Source organism: Narcine bancroftii, chromosome 3 (assembly GCF_036971445.1).
Source record: "Narcine bancroftii isolate sNarBan1 chromosome 3, sNarBan1.hap1, whole genome shotgun sequence".
In the NCBI taxonomy this organism is placed as follows: Eukaryota; Metazoa; Chordata; class Chondrichthyes; order Torpediniformes; family Narcinidae; genus Narcine; species Narcine bancroftii.
Window position 1 is genome coordinate 79623863 of NC_091471.1, and position 17282 is coordinate 79641144.

Here is a 17282-nt window from a genome sequence, read left to right on the forward strand (position 1 = left end):
ATCTTGGGAAGGCGATGGTCCTCCATTCTGGAGACGTGACCCATCCAGCGCAGCTGGATCTTCAGCAGCGTGGACTCGATGCTGTCGACCTCTGCCATCTCGAGTACCTCGACGTTAGGGGTGTGAGCGCTCCAATGGATGTTGAGGATGGAGCGGAGACAACGCTGGTGGAAGCGTTCTAGGAGCCGTAGGTGGTGCCGGTAGAGGACCCATGATTCGGAGCCGAACAGGAGTGTGGGTATGACAACGGCTCTGTATACGCTTATCTTTGTGAGGTTTTTCAGTTGGTTGTTTTTCCAGACTCTTTTGTGTAGTCTTCCAAAGGCGCTATTTGCCTTGGCGAGTCTGTTGTCTATCTCATTGTCGATCCTTGCATCTGATGAATATACACACACATATACACATTAATAAATAATGTGCAAAACATGAGTTCTTAAATGAATCTATGAATGAGTGGTGTTGTTCAGGAGTCCAATGATTAAATAATAGCAACTATTTCTGAACCTGGAGGTATGAATCCTATGGCATATCTACTTCCTTCCTGATAGTAGCAGCGAAAATAGAGCACGTCCTGGATGGCATGGATCCTTGATGATTGCTGCTGCTTTCCAATAACAACGTTCCATATAGATGTTGCCCATGGTGGGGAGAGTTTTTCCTGTGATGTACTGGGCTGTGCCCACTATCTTTTGCAGGGCTTTCCACTCTGAGGTATTGGTGCCCTAATACCAGGTCACAAGGCAGCCAGTCCGCACACTTTGCACAATCCATCTGTAGATGTTTGCCAAGATTTCTAGCAACACACAAAACCTCCACAAACTCGTGAGAATGTAGAGACGCAAGCATGCTTGCGTCACAATGGTATTAATAGGAATGGTTCCCCAAGACTGTTAATCCCAAGAATTTAAAGTTTCTCTCCCTCTCCTCCTCCGATCCCTCAATGATCACTGGTTGTAAGCATCTGGTTTTCCTTTTCTAAAGTCTACAATCAGCTCCTTGATCCTGCTGAAGTAGAGTGAGGTTGTTGTTAATACTTCATTCACCCAAGTTTTCAATACCGTTTCATCCGATTGCGGATTAGGTTTCAACCTAATCTGGCAGTGCAGTCATGAATCAGCAGTGTGAACAGTCACGGGCTGAGTACCCAGTCCTGAGGTTCTCATAAACATCCTTTAGGCACTTTTCAAAGCAACACATCTTTCTTTGGATATAGGGCCCAACATTTCTCACAATACTCAAAATGTGTTCTGACCAATTAATTATGAAGCATCAACATTACAGCCTTGCTTTTATATTCTAGCCCTCTCAAAATGATTGCTCATATTGCATTTGCCTTCCTTAATACTGAATCAGCCTGCAAGTTAACATTTAGGGAATGTTGCACTGGGACTCCCAAGTTCCTTTGGACCTCCTCTTCTAAATTTTCTCACCATTTAGAAAATAGTCTACTCCTTTATTCGTTCTACCAATGTGCATGACCAGACACATGCCTACTCTGCATTCCATCAGCCATTTTTTTTTCCCCCCATTCATCCAACCTATCAAGTCCCTCACCAGTCTCCTTGTTGAGGAAGTGATGTTGCTTCCTCAACACCACTCACTCATATCATCTGAAAACTTACCCAGAAAGGTATTAATTCCATCATCCAAATAATTTGCACATAGCATAAAATGTAGTGAAGCCACCACCAGTCTCTGCGGAACACCACTAGTCACTGGCAGTCAGCCAGAAAAAAAAACCCTTTTTATCCACTGTTTTTTGCCAGTTTGCTATCTTCTATGTACGTTGGTACCTTTCCCACAATCCTATTGGATTATTTTGTTTAGCAGCCTCATTGGCCAAAGGTGTTCTGAAAATCCAAGTAAACAATATCCATTGACTCTTTTTCTATTCTGCTTGTAATGTCCTTTTTGGTCAAGCAAGATCTCCCCAGAGGAAACTTGCTGACTTTTGACTTATACCCTGAAACCTAATAATGGACTCTAGAATCGTGCCAACCACTGAAGCCAGGCTAACTGTCCTATAATTTCCTTCCCTTTGGGAAGCTTCCCAAGCACCTTCTCCTTAGTAATACTGACTACAATTACTTCCAACTCCGACTCTTTTCAATTTCTGGCATGTCAATGGAAACTTCCATATTGAAGACTGGCACAAAATACCTATTCAGCTCATCTGTTCTTTCTTTGTTCCGATTTCTCCAGCATCATTTTCCACTGGTCCAATATCCATTCCTTCCTCTCCTTTATATCTCTGCCTGTCTTTATTAAGTGCTTGTCTGAATATTGAGAATTCATACTTCCACCACCCTCTCAGTGTGTTGCAAATTCTAACCACTGGAAAAGGTTCTTCCTCAAATCCCCAGTAAACTTTATACATTTTATCCTAAACCTATACAGACAACTTCTGCTTTGATTTGGCAGGGATGGTGCTGGGAGAGTGGGAGAGGAGAAGAGAGAATTTTCCTACTGTCTACAATATATAATCCTCATAACTTTATATACCTGTTTGATCCCCTTTTAACACTCGAAGAAAAACAAATCCCAACTTATGCTCCATCTCAGTTAACATCCTGGTGAATTACTCTGTACCTTCTCCAGAGGTATTTCTGTAGAACATTCTAAAGGGTTATTAACTCTGAAGCTATATTGTGAAGCATCGTGGCCGTCTCGTAACAGCGCTGCCCACTACCTGGTCAGAAAACACACTACCTGCCAATCAAGATTTGGTCCCATCCCACCCATTAGTGCACAACTTGCTGTTGGCTCATTTAAATTCCTTTGCACTTGGCCTTGGGCCATTGGCCTTTGTACTTGACAACCTTGCTGGCTCTGAGCCATTGGTGTCCTGTAAATTACCTGGGCTGGACCTCCTCCCAGCCTCCAGCACTAAAAAGGGTACCATGTGCTTAGCTCCCCCACTTTGCCATCTTTGAGGGACCAACCTGCTTCACTCCAGGCCGAAAACTATGGAACAGCACTGGAGAAATTGTTGGTAAGGTGTGCACTGTAATTGGGTTGGGAGTGTCTTTGCTAGCATCCCGAGTAGCATAGAGTCATGCCTGCCTGCACTGAGTCAAGGGGTGATGGGTAGATGTGTATTATTCCCAGTGCGACTTTCCCACACTCCTCTATAAATTGTGTGCGTTTGTGTTTTATTACCACTACCACTTTCCCATCTTGCTATAAACTTGTGTGATATTCCCATTACCATTTTTCCACACTCTTATTTTGTAAATAAAATCATTTACCACAGGACTGTATTCAGAGTCATTGCTTTTGAGACCAATGTTTTCTCATTCCTAACACCATCTAACCTGTCAAACCATGGAAGAATTTTGCAATTTGTAGCGGAGCTATAGCAGCACTACAACTCCCAGGGGGCATCGAACCAGCCAAATGATGTCAGTCTTGATGATGTCAGCATGTGTCAAGTGCGTGATTCTGGCTTTTAAAGTGTTGCACGGATTCTGAAGAGTAAGTCCATTTGATTCACTCTAGAAACGCCTTGTGTGATTATTTTGTCATGTCCACTGTGATTCCAGTGCCCACAATTGGTGGCTCCGACAAGTCCAAAAACATTTTTGGACAAACTTGGACTCTGCAGCAGTTGCTGTGAAGCTACCACCTTCCTAGACAGCTGAGCCTGAACTGTGGTTCCAGCAGGCTGAAACACAATTTCATATTTGCAAAGTTGAATTGAACACCACTCATTATTACCATCTCATCAGTGCCCTGGACCAAGTCATCACTACGGGATCTACCACGTACCAGCAAGTATGACGCTTTAAAAGCACTTTTATTACATGGATATGCTATATCCCATTGGGAAAGGGCAGCCAAACTACTACATTTCGATGGGTTGGGAGACCACACCTCTTCAGAACTAATGGATGAAATGCTGATCCTGGCAGCTCGTGAAAGGCCCAATATGCTATTCGAGCAGCTCTTTTTTTTTTAAAGAGCAAATGCCAGATGATATTAGGCTCTTGTTATCCAAGTGTTCATTTGAAGACCCAAGGGCTGTAGTGGCGGAGGCAGACACTCTATAGCTGGCTAAAAAGCCTAGCAAGGAAAGTCAAGTCTGCACAACCAACCCTTCCACTCTTGACTCCTTGTCGCGGTATAGTGCTCTTAGCACATCACTCCCTATAAGCAGGCAATGCCCCAAGACAAGCAAGCAGCCTGTGGACACCTCGTCTTGGTGTTATTACTACAGGCGTTGATGAGTAAATGCCCGCAAGTTCCTTCTACACTGCCCGTTTACAAGATACACCCAGGCCAACTGCCAGTAAGGGCTGCGACAGTTGGCAAGAAACTTGCAAGCCTACTGTATGTATGGGACCAGTTGTCCCAACGAAAATTTCTAGTGGATGATGGTTCAGAAGTTACCGGTTTTGGCATGCCCCATCTTATCCCAGATCTGCTAGTAGTTAACAGTTAACAAGTAGTTAACAAGTAGTTAACAGTTCCAACATTCTGACCTTTGGCACCAGAAAGATGAATGTCAAGTTCAAGAATCATCTCTATACTTGGCCATTTATTTTAGCAGTAGTATCCCAACCTTTGTTTGGTGCAATTTTTCTTCGGGCTCATTCATTCCTCATCAACTTAAAAGGGTGTCATCTAATAGATGGAACTGCTTTTTAGAGTATACCTCTGGCAAATGCCTATACCCCACTCTTCACCTCCAAACATTAAGTAAACCAGTGGATGAATTCTCCAAGCTGTTGGAAGATTTCCCTGAGATTACTACTCTACAATTTTCGGTCTCCACTGCAAAGGACAGTGTTATTCATTGCATTTGTACTAAAGGCGCTCCTATCCATGCTAAAATGCGCCACTTGCCTCCAGAGAAGCTGTGCTTGGCTAAGAAAGAGTTTGCCAAGAAGGAGGACCTCCAAGTTTCATCTGTGGAGCTCATGTAGAACACACCGTTGATGGTTCCAGGGAAGTTAGTCTCCTACCATTCTAACTCTAGCGATGATCCTGAGGAACTATTGAGCAGGCAAAGAGAAACCATAGGAAAATTGACCCCTATACCACAAGAAGAACACACTTCTTTTGTGCCTGAAGACCTCAAAATCTGCGAATATGCCTTCGTCCAACGGGAAACACTTGGTAAACCTTTACAAACCCCCTATGAAGGGCCTTACTCAGACAAACTAAGTCGACCTGTATTTTGGATACTGGAGGGAAGCCACATTCTTTCACTATTGACTAGTTTAAGCCAGCTCATGTGGACAAGTCTTGCCCACTGCAGCAGCCATTGCAGAGATCGACAACCTAAAAGAGAGACAATCCTTTTTGCCAGTTTGCGGGGTGGGGTGCCGTGCATTGGCGTTATGGCAGCACTACAACTCCCAGGAGGCATCAAACTGGCCACGTGATGTCACCACATGTCAAATGTGTGATTCTGGCTTTTAAAAGGTTGCGAGGGTGATGAAAAGTAAATCCGTTTGATTCACTCTACAAACGCCTTGAGTGGTTATTTCATTGTATCCACTACCATTCCAGTGGCCACGTTTCAATATACCTTTTTACATAGAGATCCTGCAATACTGCCATAAAGAAGACCTGTCATTAAGCAGGCTTTGCTTTTTGACACTGAACCAAACAACGTTGGCATAATGCAATTTGGCGCTGTGACTACCTCCATTGTCGGCTTAAAAGGTGGGACTACAATAACTCTGCCCCCTCCCAATTCCATGTTCATACCTTTTATACAGAGTGGCATAACACAATATTCCTGCCTTAAAGAGGCTATGTAAAAGTGGCTAAGGAGTTCACCTCTCTTTCTTCCAAGCTCCAGTCAAAACTGGTCTACTCTGCTTAATCACTCCTCATAGAAAAAACTCCCAGTTAATTAAATAAAGGTTTGTTGCACTTTCTTTCTCACAGATCCTTCCTTTGACAGGAAACCCAACCTGCAGACAAAGTTTCTCATGAAGTCTCATCATGGTCCTCTATAATTGCAGGAAGACACCCTTAATCTTATGGATTTGTCCTCTTGCAATGAAGGCTTCCATATTGTTTGCTTCCCAATTCCCTACTAGATATGCATGGTACCTTCCAGTGGTGTAAAAAGATATGTCTGAACCTCAACTTTCTACCTCTTTTGTTCCATTTAACAAAATATTTCTGCTTTTCTCCTTTTTCAAACTAAAATGGATTACCTCACATTTTCCCCTAAATTATATTCTAATCTGCCACATCCTCAGCTACTTAGTCTATGTGTATCCAAAGTTTTTCTGCATCTTCCTCAAAACTCACTCCCAGTCAGCTACAGAATATCAAGTAATTAATTTTTTTTAAGTGACAAGTTTAAAAAAAAAGACCGAATTAAAACAATTTTTAAATGTCATCAAACATTTAGAAGCTGCTTTGATAAGTGAAGATCCCCCCATACCCCATTGCCAAGGGCATTCCAGGGCTAGGCCTCAACAGTAGATCATTTTCGACCTACTTGCCATCTAGACTTTGTGACAACTTACCACATACCACCCAGATGCAGAAGGTACACTCAAGGTACGCTTAATGTATCCAACAGGTAAGGACTGAGGGAGTTGTTGAAACAACTCTATTTGGCCCAATATAATAATGGAAACAAATGCACTCAAGTACAAATTAAAAGGTTTAAGACTCTAAAATACTTTAAGGCATTTGAAATTTTTTCATATCAATACGAAAGCTTGTTGGAATAAAGTTTGCCCACAGTGATCCGTAGTTTAATGTTTTGTAAAAGTTACACTTTCATGATGCTCAGGAGAGAGATAGTGGCACGCGCATGAGTGAGTGTGACTTCGTGGCGTGAGGGGGGGCCGCGCGTGAGGGGGGGCCGCGCGTGAGGGGGGCGGCCCAGCGCGCGTGAGGGGGGCGGCCCAGCGCGCGTGAGGGGGCGCGCGCGAGGTGTGTGAGAGGTGAGAGTGTGTGAGCGTGTGTGTGAAAGAGAGATGGAGTGTCGATGCGTGTGTGTGAGAGAGAGAGAGGGAGGAGGAGGATGTACAGCGGGGTAAAGACCCTGGGCCCTCCCCTGCTGGTGGTCTTTGGCCAGGCTCCAATATCCTTTTCACTCCTTTCGGGCGGGTGCCGAGACACGGGTACATTACACGCATGCCCCTCCGTCACGCCGGCTTCCCCGTCCCCACCACATCGTCTCCAGCACCTCCCCGCCGGCCCACGACCCCATCACTTCCTACCGTGTAGACGCCGATCCGGCACAGAGCAGCCGACAGCTCCAAGCACTGGCCCATGGCTCCGGCTAGTGGCGCCGTCTCCCAGAAACCAGCGGCCGCGGCCCGAGCCCCGGGGGCGGAGTCTGGATGGCACCCAATGCGGAAAGGGGCGCGTCGTCGGCGCGCGGGCACGTGTGGAGCCAGCACTGCGAGTCACTGGAGCACGAATGTCAGCACTCATGCGAGCATTTCGACTTGTTGGTTCTTCGTCCAACATCCAGAAGCGGGAGTACACGCACGCCCTTCTCTTCAGGCCCATGGAGATAGAATAGGGCTCGAAGACTGCTAGGTTTCCCCCATTAGGTGGTCGCATCGACTTGCCAAGAATAGTCATCTGACTACAAGGTTCTATCGTTGTCAAAGTTAATTGAAATCCCACCATCATGAATATAAATACTGAAGGATCTTCAATGTAAAACTACTGGTACTGGAAACATAAACAGAAAACGATGCAGATACACTTGGTCTAGCAGCACCTTTGGAAATAGAAATATGGAATGCTTCATCCACAAGACACTCAGTCAGAACAGAGGTGGTCATTTTAAATTGCACAGGGGGAGACATCAGATCTGATCAGACAAATCTTCACCCTCTGCCTGAGCTGGTGATGCCTCCCTCCCAGACGCCCTGAACCATTGCTTTGCGCGCTTTGAGATGAAAATGCAGTGAAGACCGCCTCACCTCCAAATAACCAGGTACCGATGTGAAAAGAGAGCCGAGCAAGCTCAACCTGCGAAAAGCTGCTGAACCAGATAACATTCCCGGCAGAGCGTTCAGGGATGTACAGTTCAGTTCGACATCTTTAACATCTCCCTGAGTATGCTTCAAAGCCACCACCATTGTCCCCATGCCAAGGAAATCGTCTGTGTCTTGCCTCAATGACTACCACCCTGTCACACACACATCCATCGTCATGAAGTCCTTCGAGAGGCTCGTCATGGGGAACATGAAGGTCCTGCTGCCCCCATCACTCCACCCCCTGCAGTTCACATACAGACCCAACGGCTCTATGAATGATGCCATCACCAAAGCCCTCCAATTAGCCCTCACCCACCTGGAAAACATGGACTTGTATGTTTGAATACTTGGTATTCAACACAAGCATACCTCAGTACCTGATAAAGAAGTTGAGCCTGCTGGGTCTAAACACCTCTGTGATAGTACAGATCTATCACCATTGTATATAGTGTATATAGTTACAGTATCTAGACTGTGCTTACAGCGATTGGCTGAGAGCTTAGCCACGCCTACTGTCTGGGCCTTAAAGGGTTGTGTCCCTAGCCAGGTCAGATCATTCCGGACTGGTCGGCCACCTGTGAAGAGCTCCTGTCTTTTGCTAATAAAAGCCTTGGTTTGGATCAACAAGTCTTTGGTTCTTTCAACCTCCCTCCGCAATTGGATTCTCAACTTCCTTATCAGGGAGATCTCAGGTAACAGCACCTCTAAGACCATTACATTGAGCATGGCTCTTTTCCCCCCCACCCCCCCCCCCCCCGGCTGCTTTCTCAGTCCGATGCTGTTCACTCTGCTGACCCAAGTCTGTGCGGCTAAACACAGCTTGAACCACATTATCAGGTTCATGGACAACACAACCGTGGTGGGCATGATTAGTAAGAATGACGAGTCAGTGTACAGAGAGGAAGTGTAGTCACTAACAGACTGGTGCATAACCAACAATCTGTATCTGAACATTTAAAAAAAAAAAGAAATGATGATCAACTTCAGAAGAGCCCGGGGGACCTCGCTCTACTATCTATTTGTGGATGCACCACTGAGGTCATCAAGGGTATCAAGTTCCTTGGAGTGCACTTGGCAGAGAATCTCACCTGGTCCCTTAACACAAGCTCCACAGCCAAGAAAGCCCAGCAGTGCCTCTACTTTCTGCAAACGCTGAGGAAAGTTCATCTTCCTCTTATCATCCTCACTACATTCTACAGAGGATGTATCGAGAGCATCCTATGCAATTGCATTACCACCTGGTTTGAAAGCTGTACCTCCTCAGACTGCAAGACCCTGCAGAAGATAATGAAGTCAGCGGAAAATATCACCGGAGGCTCACATCCTACTATGAAGGACATCTGCAACACTCAATGGAGGTGAAGGGCAATAAACATTGTGAAGGACTCCACACACCACTCATGTAAACTGTTGTCCCTTTTGCCATCGGGTAGGAAGTACTGCAGCGATCAGGACCTTGCGTCCAGATTGGGCAACAGCTTTATCCCCCAAGCCATCAGATTCCTGAATTTCCAGAACATTTGTGGATAGGGTACCATGGAGTGTTACTGTATATGTCTTAATATTTTAATGTGTTTAACTTCTATTCTAATTTATATTTGTGTAAATATGCCCCATAGTCCTGGAGAAACGCTATCTCATCTGTACCATGCAAGCATGGTATGAAAAATAAATAAAGGTGACTTGACTTGATATTTGTGACAATGTGAGACCAGAACAAATGGGCTCATATGGCAACTGAAGGCTGAATAAGTTTCTTTTTCGATGTTATATGTTGTTAATAGTCAGACTGTGGGATAGGCCCAGCAGGTCAGGCTTCACTAATGGAGAGAGAAAAATTGAATCAATCTCACAGCTGGATAGAAAAAATGGTCAGTTTCAATACAGACAGAGCCAGTGGTAGAATTTGATATGCAGTGTCCAGCAGGCTGCAATATGCCTGGATGGAAGTGGTGCTGTTCCTCATGCGTGTGTTAGGCTTCATTACAACAGTGCATGAGGCTGCAGACAAATAGTCTGAAAAGGAAGGGAGTGTGGTTTAAAGTGATGAGACTCCCGCAACTAAATTTAGATGTTCCACAAAGCAGCAATTTACTTCTATTAGATGAGACCCCATTGTGCACACTAAATGCAGTACACTCGAATGGAAATGCACACAAATTGTTGCTTCATCTGAGAAAGCTGTATCCCTGGATAGCAGGATGGGAAGAGATGAAATAACTGGTGTTGGATTTTCAGCAATGCTGATAGCAGTTAATTGGGCAATCGAGTTCAACAGTTGAAGACAAAGGAGGAAGAGGTTATTGTCAGAGTTAGCTGAGTCAGAGGGGTAAGGCTTTGGCAAGAATACGTCAGAGGCGAGAAATAGTCTCCCTTTGCACCAGGCAAGCCTGGTGGAGGAAACTGGTTTAGTTGCTGACCACGTGACAGGTTGTACTAGGTTACATTGTACAGGTAGCACTTAGACGAGTGACCTCCAAATAAATCAATATATAGAGTTACCAACTGGAAAGAGTGCAATACTGGATCTCCTATTAGAGAGCAAGACAGGATAGGTGATAGAATTATGGGTAGGGGAAAATTTTGGGTTGAGTGATCATAATGCCATTATTTTCAATTATGGAGAAGGATAGGTCTGGGCCTCGGGTTGAGATTCTAAATTGGAGAAAAGTCAAAATTGAAGAAATTAGAAAGGATCTAGAATGCGTGAATTGGGATAAATTGTTTTGGGCAAGGATGAACGAGGTAAGTGGAGGACCTTCAAAAGGTGAAATTTGAGAGTACAGAGTTTGCATGATCCTATTAGGATCAAAGGCAAGGTTAGCAGGTATAGGGAACCTTGGTTTTCAAGGGATATTGGGGATCTGGTTCGAATGGTGTATAATAGATTTTGGCATCATACAAATGAGGTACTTGAGGAGTATTAAAAAATTCAAAACCTCAAGAAATCAGGAAGGCTGAAAGAAGACACGAGGTTGCTTTGGCAGACAATGTAAAAGAAAGTCCTAAGAGTTTCTACAGCAAAAGGATAGTGAGGGACAAAATTGGTACTCTTGAAGATCAGAGTGTTTGGCTTTGTATAGACAATAGACAATAGGAGCTGGAGTAGGCCCTTCAGCCCGTTGAGCCAGCACCACCATTTTACAGATCATGGCTGATCACTACCATCAGTACCCCTTTTCAGCCTTATCCCCATAACCCTTAACTCCTTTGCCCACTAGAGTCTTATCTAACTCTCTTTTGAACATAATCAGCGAATCTGCCTCTACCACCCTCTGTGGCAGAGCATTCCACAGATTCACACTTCTCTGGGTAAAAAAATGTTTTCTCATCTCCGTCCTGTATTCTTTAACTATGCCCTCTAATCCTCGTCTCCCCCATCATTGGGAACAAGTAATCCGACTTCACCCTGTCTATCCCCCTGATAATTTTGTATACCTCAATCATGTCCCCCCTCATCCTTCTAAACTCCATCGGATACAAGTCCAGTTTTTCTAGCCTTTCAGCATATGTCAACCCCGCCATCCCTTGTAAATCTGCGCTGCACACCCTCTATAGCTAGTATGTCCTTCCTCAAAATTGGAGACCAGAACTGGACGCAATACATTTTTTTTTGTTCATCAGTATTCACTCAGGAAAAGGGCACAGGGTTGTGGGTAGTAAGGAAAGCAATCAGTGAGGTGATGGAACCTATACAGATTAAAGAGGAGGAAGTGCTTGCAGTCTTAAAGCAAATAAGGGTGGAATCGTCCCCACAGCCTGACAAGATATTTCCACAGTTCTTGAGGGTAGCTATTGTAGAAATTTCAGGGGCTATGGCAGAAATATTTAAAATGTCCTTAGCCATGGGTGTGGTGCCAGAGGATTGGAGAGTAGTTCATGATGTTCTGTTGTTTAAAAAAGTCTCAAAAGTAACCCTGGAAATTATAGGCCAATTAGCCTGACATTGTTGGTCTGTATTCTAAGAGATTGGATATACAATTATTTGGATAGCCATGGACTGATTAGGAATAGTCAACATAGCTTTGTGCATACCAGGTCATGTTAAACCATTTTATTGAGTTTTCAAGGAATTTACCAGGAAAGTTGTCAAAGGAAAGGCTGTGAATGTTGTCTATATGGACTTTAGTAAGCCCTTTGCCAAGGTCCCGCATGGGAGGTTAGTCGGGAAAGTTCAGTCACTAGGTAGTGAGGTAGTGTAATGGAGGATTTAGACCAGCTGATGCAAGAAAGGATGCAGTTGCATCAGAAGACATAATCTAAATTCCACCATGGGGCCCTAGACCAGCTTATGCAAAAAGGGATGCAGTTGCATCCGAAGACATAATCCAATTTACACCATGAGGCCAAGAGATGCAGTTGTCTTTTGCTGGTCGCAGACTGTCAGGAGACCTTGAAGATAATCAAATCATTTGTTCAAAGAGATAAGATCTGAAGTAAACAACTTTTGGGTAATATAAGCCATGGTCCCACTGCTGAAGTTTGAGACTCTCCAAGAGGTGGCAACATCTCTCAGCAAGAAGAACTTCAAGAGTCCAGCTAACGTCCCGGTCAAGGGAGGTGGAGAAACTGCTACCAGCGCCCTGACAACCTACTACAAGTGTGCAGTTGTTGCCTCGCTTTGGCAGTTGGGACCAGTCCAGGCGTTGATAAGTATAATTGGGAAGGGCTTGCATATTGTAGTGTGAATTCAGCTTTAGATTTAGTAATAAAGACTTGTATAAACTGAACTGCTCTCGCTGTGTGTGTCTATTTTCTTTTGGTAGCTCAAACACTGTGACCAATCTAAAACGAACAAAATGAGAGGTATAAGTTTACCCAAGACAGGTAGTGAAATGGATTTGACAATAGCTGGATGGGAGAAGCCAGAGAGTAGTGATGGATGATTGCTTCTCAGACTGAAGGCCTGTGACTAATGGTATGCCTCAGGGATCAGTGCTGGAACCATTGTTGTTTGTCATCTATATGAATGATTTGGATGATAAGGTGGTAAATTGGATCAGCAAGTTTGTAGATGACACTATGATCGGAGGTGTGGACAGCAAAGAAGATTTTCAAAGCTTGCCGAGGGATCTGGATCAGCTGGAAAAATGGGAGATAAATTTAATGCTGACAAGTGTGAGGTGTTGCATTTTGGAAGGACAAACCAAGAAAGCACATACACAGTAAATGGTAGGGCACTGAGGAATGCAGAGATGATATATGGATATTGTCTGGACTTCAGGAATTGAGTTACAGGGAAAGTTTAAACGGGTTAGGACTTTATTCTCCTGAATGCAGAAGAATAAGGGGAGATTTGATAGAACTATACAAATATATGGGGGAACTTCTTCACACAAAGAGTGGTGGGGGTGTGGAATAAGCTTCTAGCTGAAGCGGTGAGGCAGGCTCAATATTTAAGAGGAATTTGGACAGGCACATGGATGGGAAGGGATGAAGGGTGCAGGTCAGTGGGGACTAGGCAAAAAAAATGGTTCAGCACAGACTAGAAGGGCCGAAGAGGCCTGTTTCTGTGCTGCAATGTTCTATGGGTCAATGGAAAAGAGGCACAAAATGGGCAATAGTTGGTGAGGATAGACAAGTGGAACTAGGAGTCCCAAAGGGAGCAATCCCTTCAAAATGCTGACAAAGGGAGGGGAACAAATGCCTGGCAGTGGAAATTTATGAACCTGACAGAAATTGTAAAGCATGATCCTTTGAATAAAGAGGTTGGTGAAGTGGAAGGCAAGAATCATGGGGCCTCAGTTCTTGTTCCAACCAGTTGACAGGAGCAAGAAGACAAGTGGAGGAAATAGATAAAATGCAGTCACATGTTCCGTCCACTATGGTTGTGGGGAAGGCACACTGAGAAAAAGTCATTTTGGAAGCATCTGTGCAAAAAATCTTAAAGGAAAATGTGATAGAAACAGAAGAATCCAAACTCACAAAACTGGGGTGAAGTTCAGTCATTCTTGTTCCTGAGAGGCTCTCATAACAAAGAAAATTTGCATCAATAGCATTCTGAAGCATAAATATTGGCCAAACTACCAAACCCAAATTCCATTCAGGACCAAGGATCTTGTACAAAGAATGGGATTTCTTACTTTGCATGGTTTTCACAACACAGTACGTGTTTAAAACATTCTTGATGCCATAAAGCCTTGCATACTTGGACTATGAATAATACTAGACCGACTGGGTATATATCAAGCTTCCTACTTTAGAATCAAGGGTAAGGGAATGTAAGAGAAATAGAGAGAGAATTTTTTTTCCCAATATAGCCTCCAGATCAAAGAAAAGATGCAAATATATTGTGAAATCCTATTGGATTTCAGAGAAAAGAATAAAGTTATTTTAGTTGGAATAATGAGAAATGCGTTAACAAAAAATAGTGAACATTTTAGAGTGCAAGTTTGGTGGTTGTTGAAAATTAAATGAATATGAAATGCTTGTCAGCTCTTGGACTGTGCTCTTTGTAGTTCAGAAGAATGATTCAGATTTCAGAATTATTGCCAGAGAACATGTATGATATTACATTGAATCCAGAGATTATTTTTCTGTGGACGATGCAGAATTACCATTTAATGGTAGTGCAGGAAAAAAAACTACAGATGTAAACAAATAAAAACTGTCTTTCTTTGGCTTGGCTTTGAGGACGAATATTTATGGAGGGGTATGTCCACATCTGCTGCAGGCTCGTTGGTGACTGACAAATCCGATGCGGGACAGGCAGGCACGGTTGCAGCGGTTGCAAGGAAAAATTGGTTGGTTGGGGTTGGGTTTTTCCTCCTTTGTCTTTTGTCAGTGAGGTGGGCTCTGCAGTCTTCTTCAAGGGAGGTTGCTGCCCACCAAACTGTGAGGCGCCAAGATGCACAATTGGAGGTGATATCGGCCCACTGGCGGTGGTCAATGTGGCAGGCACCAAGAGATTTCTTTAAGCAGTCCTTGTACCTCTTTGGTGCACCTCTGTCTTGGTGGCCAGTGGAGAGCTCGCCAATGAACACAATCTTGGGAAGGCGAGGGTCCTCCATTCTGGAGACGTGACCCACCCAGCGCAGTTGGGTCTTCAGCAGCATGGATTCGATGCTTGCGGACTCTGCCAGCTCAAGTACTTCGATGTTGGTGATGAAGTCATTCCAATGAATGTTGAGGATGGAGCGGAAACGTTCTAGGAGCCGTAGGTAGAGGACCCATGATTCGGAGCCGAACAGGAGTGTGGGTATGACAACAGCTTTGTAAACGCTGATCTTCATGTGTTTCTTCAGGTGGTTGTTTTTCCAGACTCTTTTGTGTAGTCTTCCAAAGGCGCTATTTGCCTTGGCGAGTCTGTTGTCTATCTCTTTGTCGATCCTTGCATCAGATGATAACAAATGTAAACAAACTGACTGTGGAATAGAGAGATTTTTTTTTAAATAATCAATAAAATGCACAATTAAGAGTCCTTAAATGAGTCCCTGATTGAGTTTATTGCTGAAGTGGAGTGGTGGCAGCTGTTCCTGAACATGGTGGTGTGAGTCTTATGCCACCTATACTCTTTCCTGATGGCAGTAGCAAGAACAGCATGTGCTGATTGGTGTAGATCCTTGATGATTGCTGCTGATCTCCAATGGCAGCATTCTCTGTAGATATTCTTGATAGTGGGGAGGGTTTTGCCTAGGATGTCCTGGGCTGTATCCACTACATTTTGGAGAGGTTTATACTCAGGGGTATTGGTGTCCCTATACCAGACCGTGATGCAGCCGGTCAGCACACTTTCCATTACACATCTATAGAAATTTGCCAGGGTTTCTGGTGCCATGATCAACCTCCACAGACTTCTGAGGAAGGATAGGCATGGACGTCCTTTCTTCACGATGCATTAGTATATTGGGTCCAGGAAAGATCCCCCGAGATGGTGACTCCCAAGTCTTTTCCTCAACCTTGCCACCTCGAGGAGTCACGTGATGGAGTAGTGGCCGGACGGTGAACTCCAGCCCTCTCCAGAAAAGTCGGGAAAAACAAGAGAAAATACAAAGGCACAGAAATAAAAGTTACAGAAAAGTGAGTATAAAGGTGGAAAGAAGATGGCGACAAAAAAAGAAAAGTCGAAAGCAACGGTAAGAAGAGAGGAAGAGAAGACAAAGGAGGAAAAAGGTGAAGGCCTTACCTGTCCGAAGAGGCCCGCTGCGGAGAGAGAAACCCGCTCCCTCAGGTCGGTAAATAATGGACTACAAAAATGGCTCGCAGAGCCGAACAAAAGTGCGATGCGAATGAAAAAAAACACACCGACGGGAGGGGGGACCAGCTGGGGAGTCGATCTCCACAGCCGGCAACGACAGCTGCAGAACACCTGCAGCAAGAAGAGACCACAGAAGACAACAGAAACAAGAAAGAAGAGGAGGAAAGGGCAACAAAGAAACAACAGATGGTCAACCCAGAGGAAGAAGAAGAGGAAGAGTATGGTGAAATAGAAGAAGAAAAGATAGGCAAGGTAAAGGATATACTTGCTCTTATTAGAGGATACATGGAATCATTTAAAGAATGGCAAACACAGGAATTTAAGGATTTAAGAAAAAGAATAAACAACACAGAGGAGAAAATAATTAAAATGGAGATGACCTTAACAGAAATGGGGAAAAAAATGGACAAGATGGAAGAACGGGCAGTAGCAGCAGAAATGGAGGTAGAAGACTTAAAAAAGAAATTGGAGAAATCTAATAAAAAAACTAAAGAGACACAAGAACTACTAGCTCAAAAAATAGATACAATGGAAAACCATAACAGAAGAAATAACATAAAGATAGTGGGCCTTAAGGAAGATGAAGAAGGCAAGAATATGAGGGAGTTTATAAAAGAGTGGATCCCTAAGACCCTAGGATGTCCAGAACTACAGCATGAAATGGAAATAGAAAGGGCACATAGAGTATTGGCCTCTAAACCACAACCACAACAAAAACCAAGATCTATTGTAGTAAAATTCCTAAGATATACTACAAGAGAAAAGGTACTGGAGAAGACAATGGAAAAAGTAAGAGAGGGCAACAAACCACTGGAGTATAAAGGGCAAAAAATCTTCATTTATCCAGATATAAGTTTTGAACTCCTAAAGAAGAGAAAAGAGTTCAATACAGCAAAGGCGATTTTATGGAAGAAAGGGTATAAATTTATACTAAAGCATCCAGCGGTATTGAAAATATTTATTCCAGGACAGCAAAACAGACTATTCTCGGATCCAGAAGAAGCACGAAAATTTGCAGAACAATTACAAAAATAGACTGAGGGAGGAAGACGGGTAATGAGAGTTAAAATGATCACGACTGATATGTATGTGGGTAAAGACAAAAATAGACTGAG

General features: G+C 43.9%; 1 protein-coding gene across 2 annotated transcripts in view; it reads right to left on the reverse strand.

Moving 5' to 3' along the window:
- Positions 1 to 17282, reverse strand: part of LOC138757281 (ADP-ribosylation factor-like protein 15) — a 359572-nt gene that overhangs the window by 315019 nt on the left and 27271 nt on the right. Inside the window, exon 1 of one of the 2 annotated variants that reach the window (XM_069924339.1) lies at positions 7197 to 7320. The exons of the other annotated variant lie outside the window; for it this stretch is intronic. Coding sequence (XP_069780440.1) covers positions 7197 to 7250 — 54 coding nt within the window. The 5' untranslated portion in view covers positions 7251 to 7320. Of the gene's footprint in view, positions 1 to 7196; positions 7321 to 17282 lie in introns of those variants that run through there. 2 annotated transcript variants of the gene reach the window in all.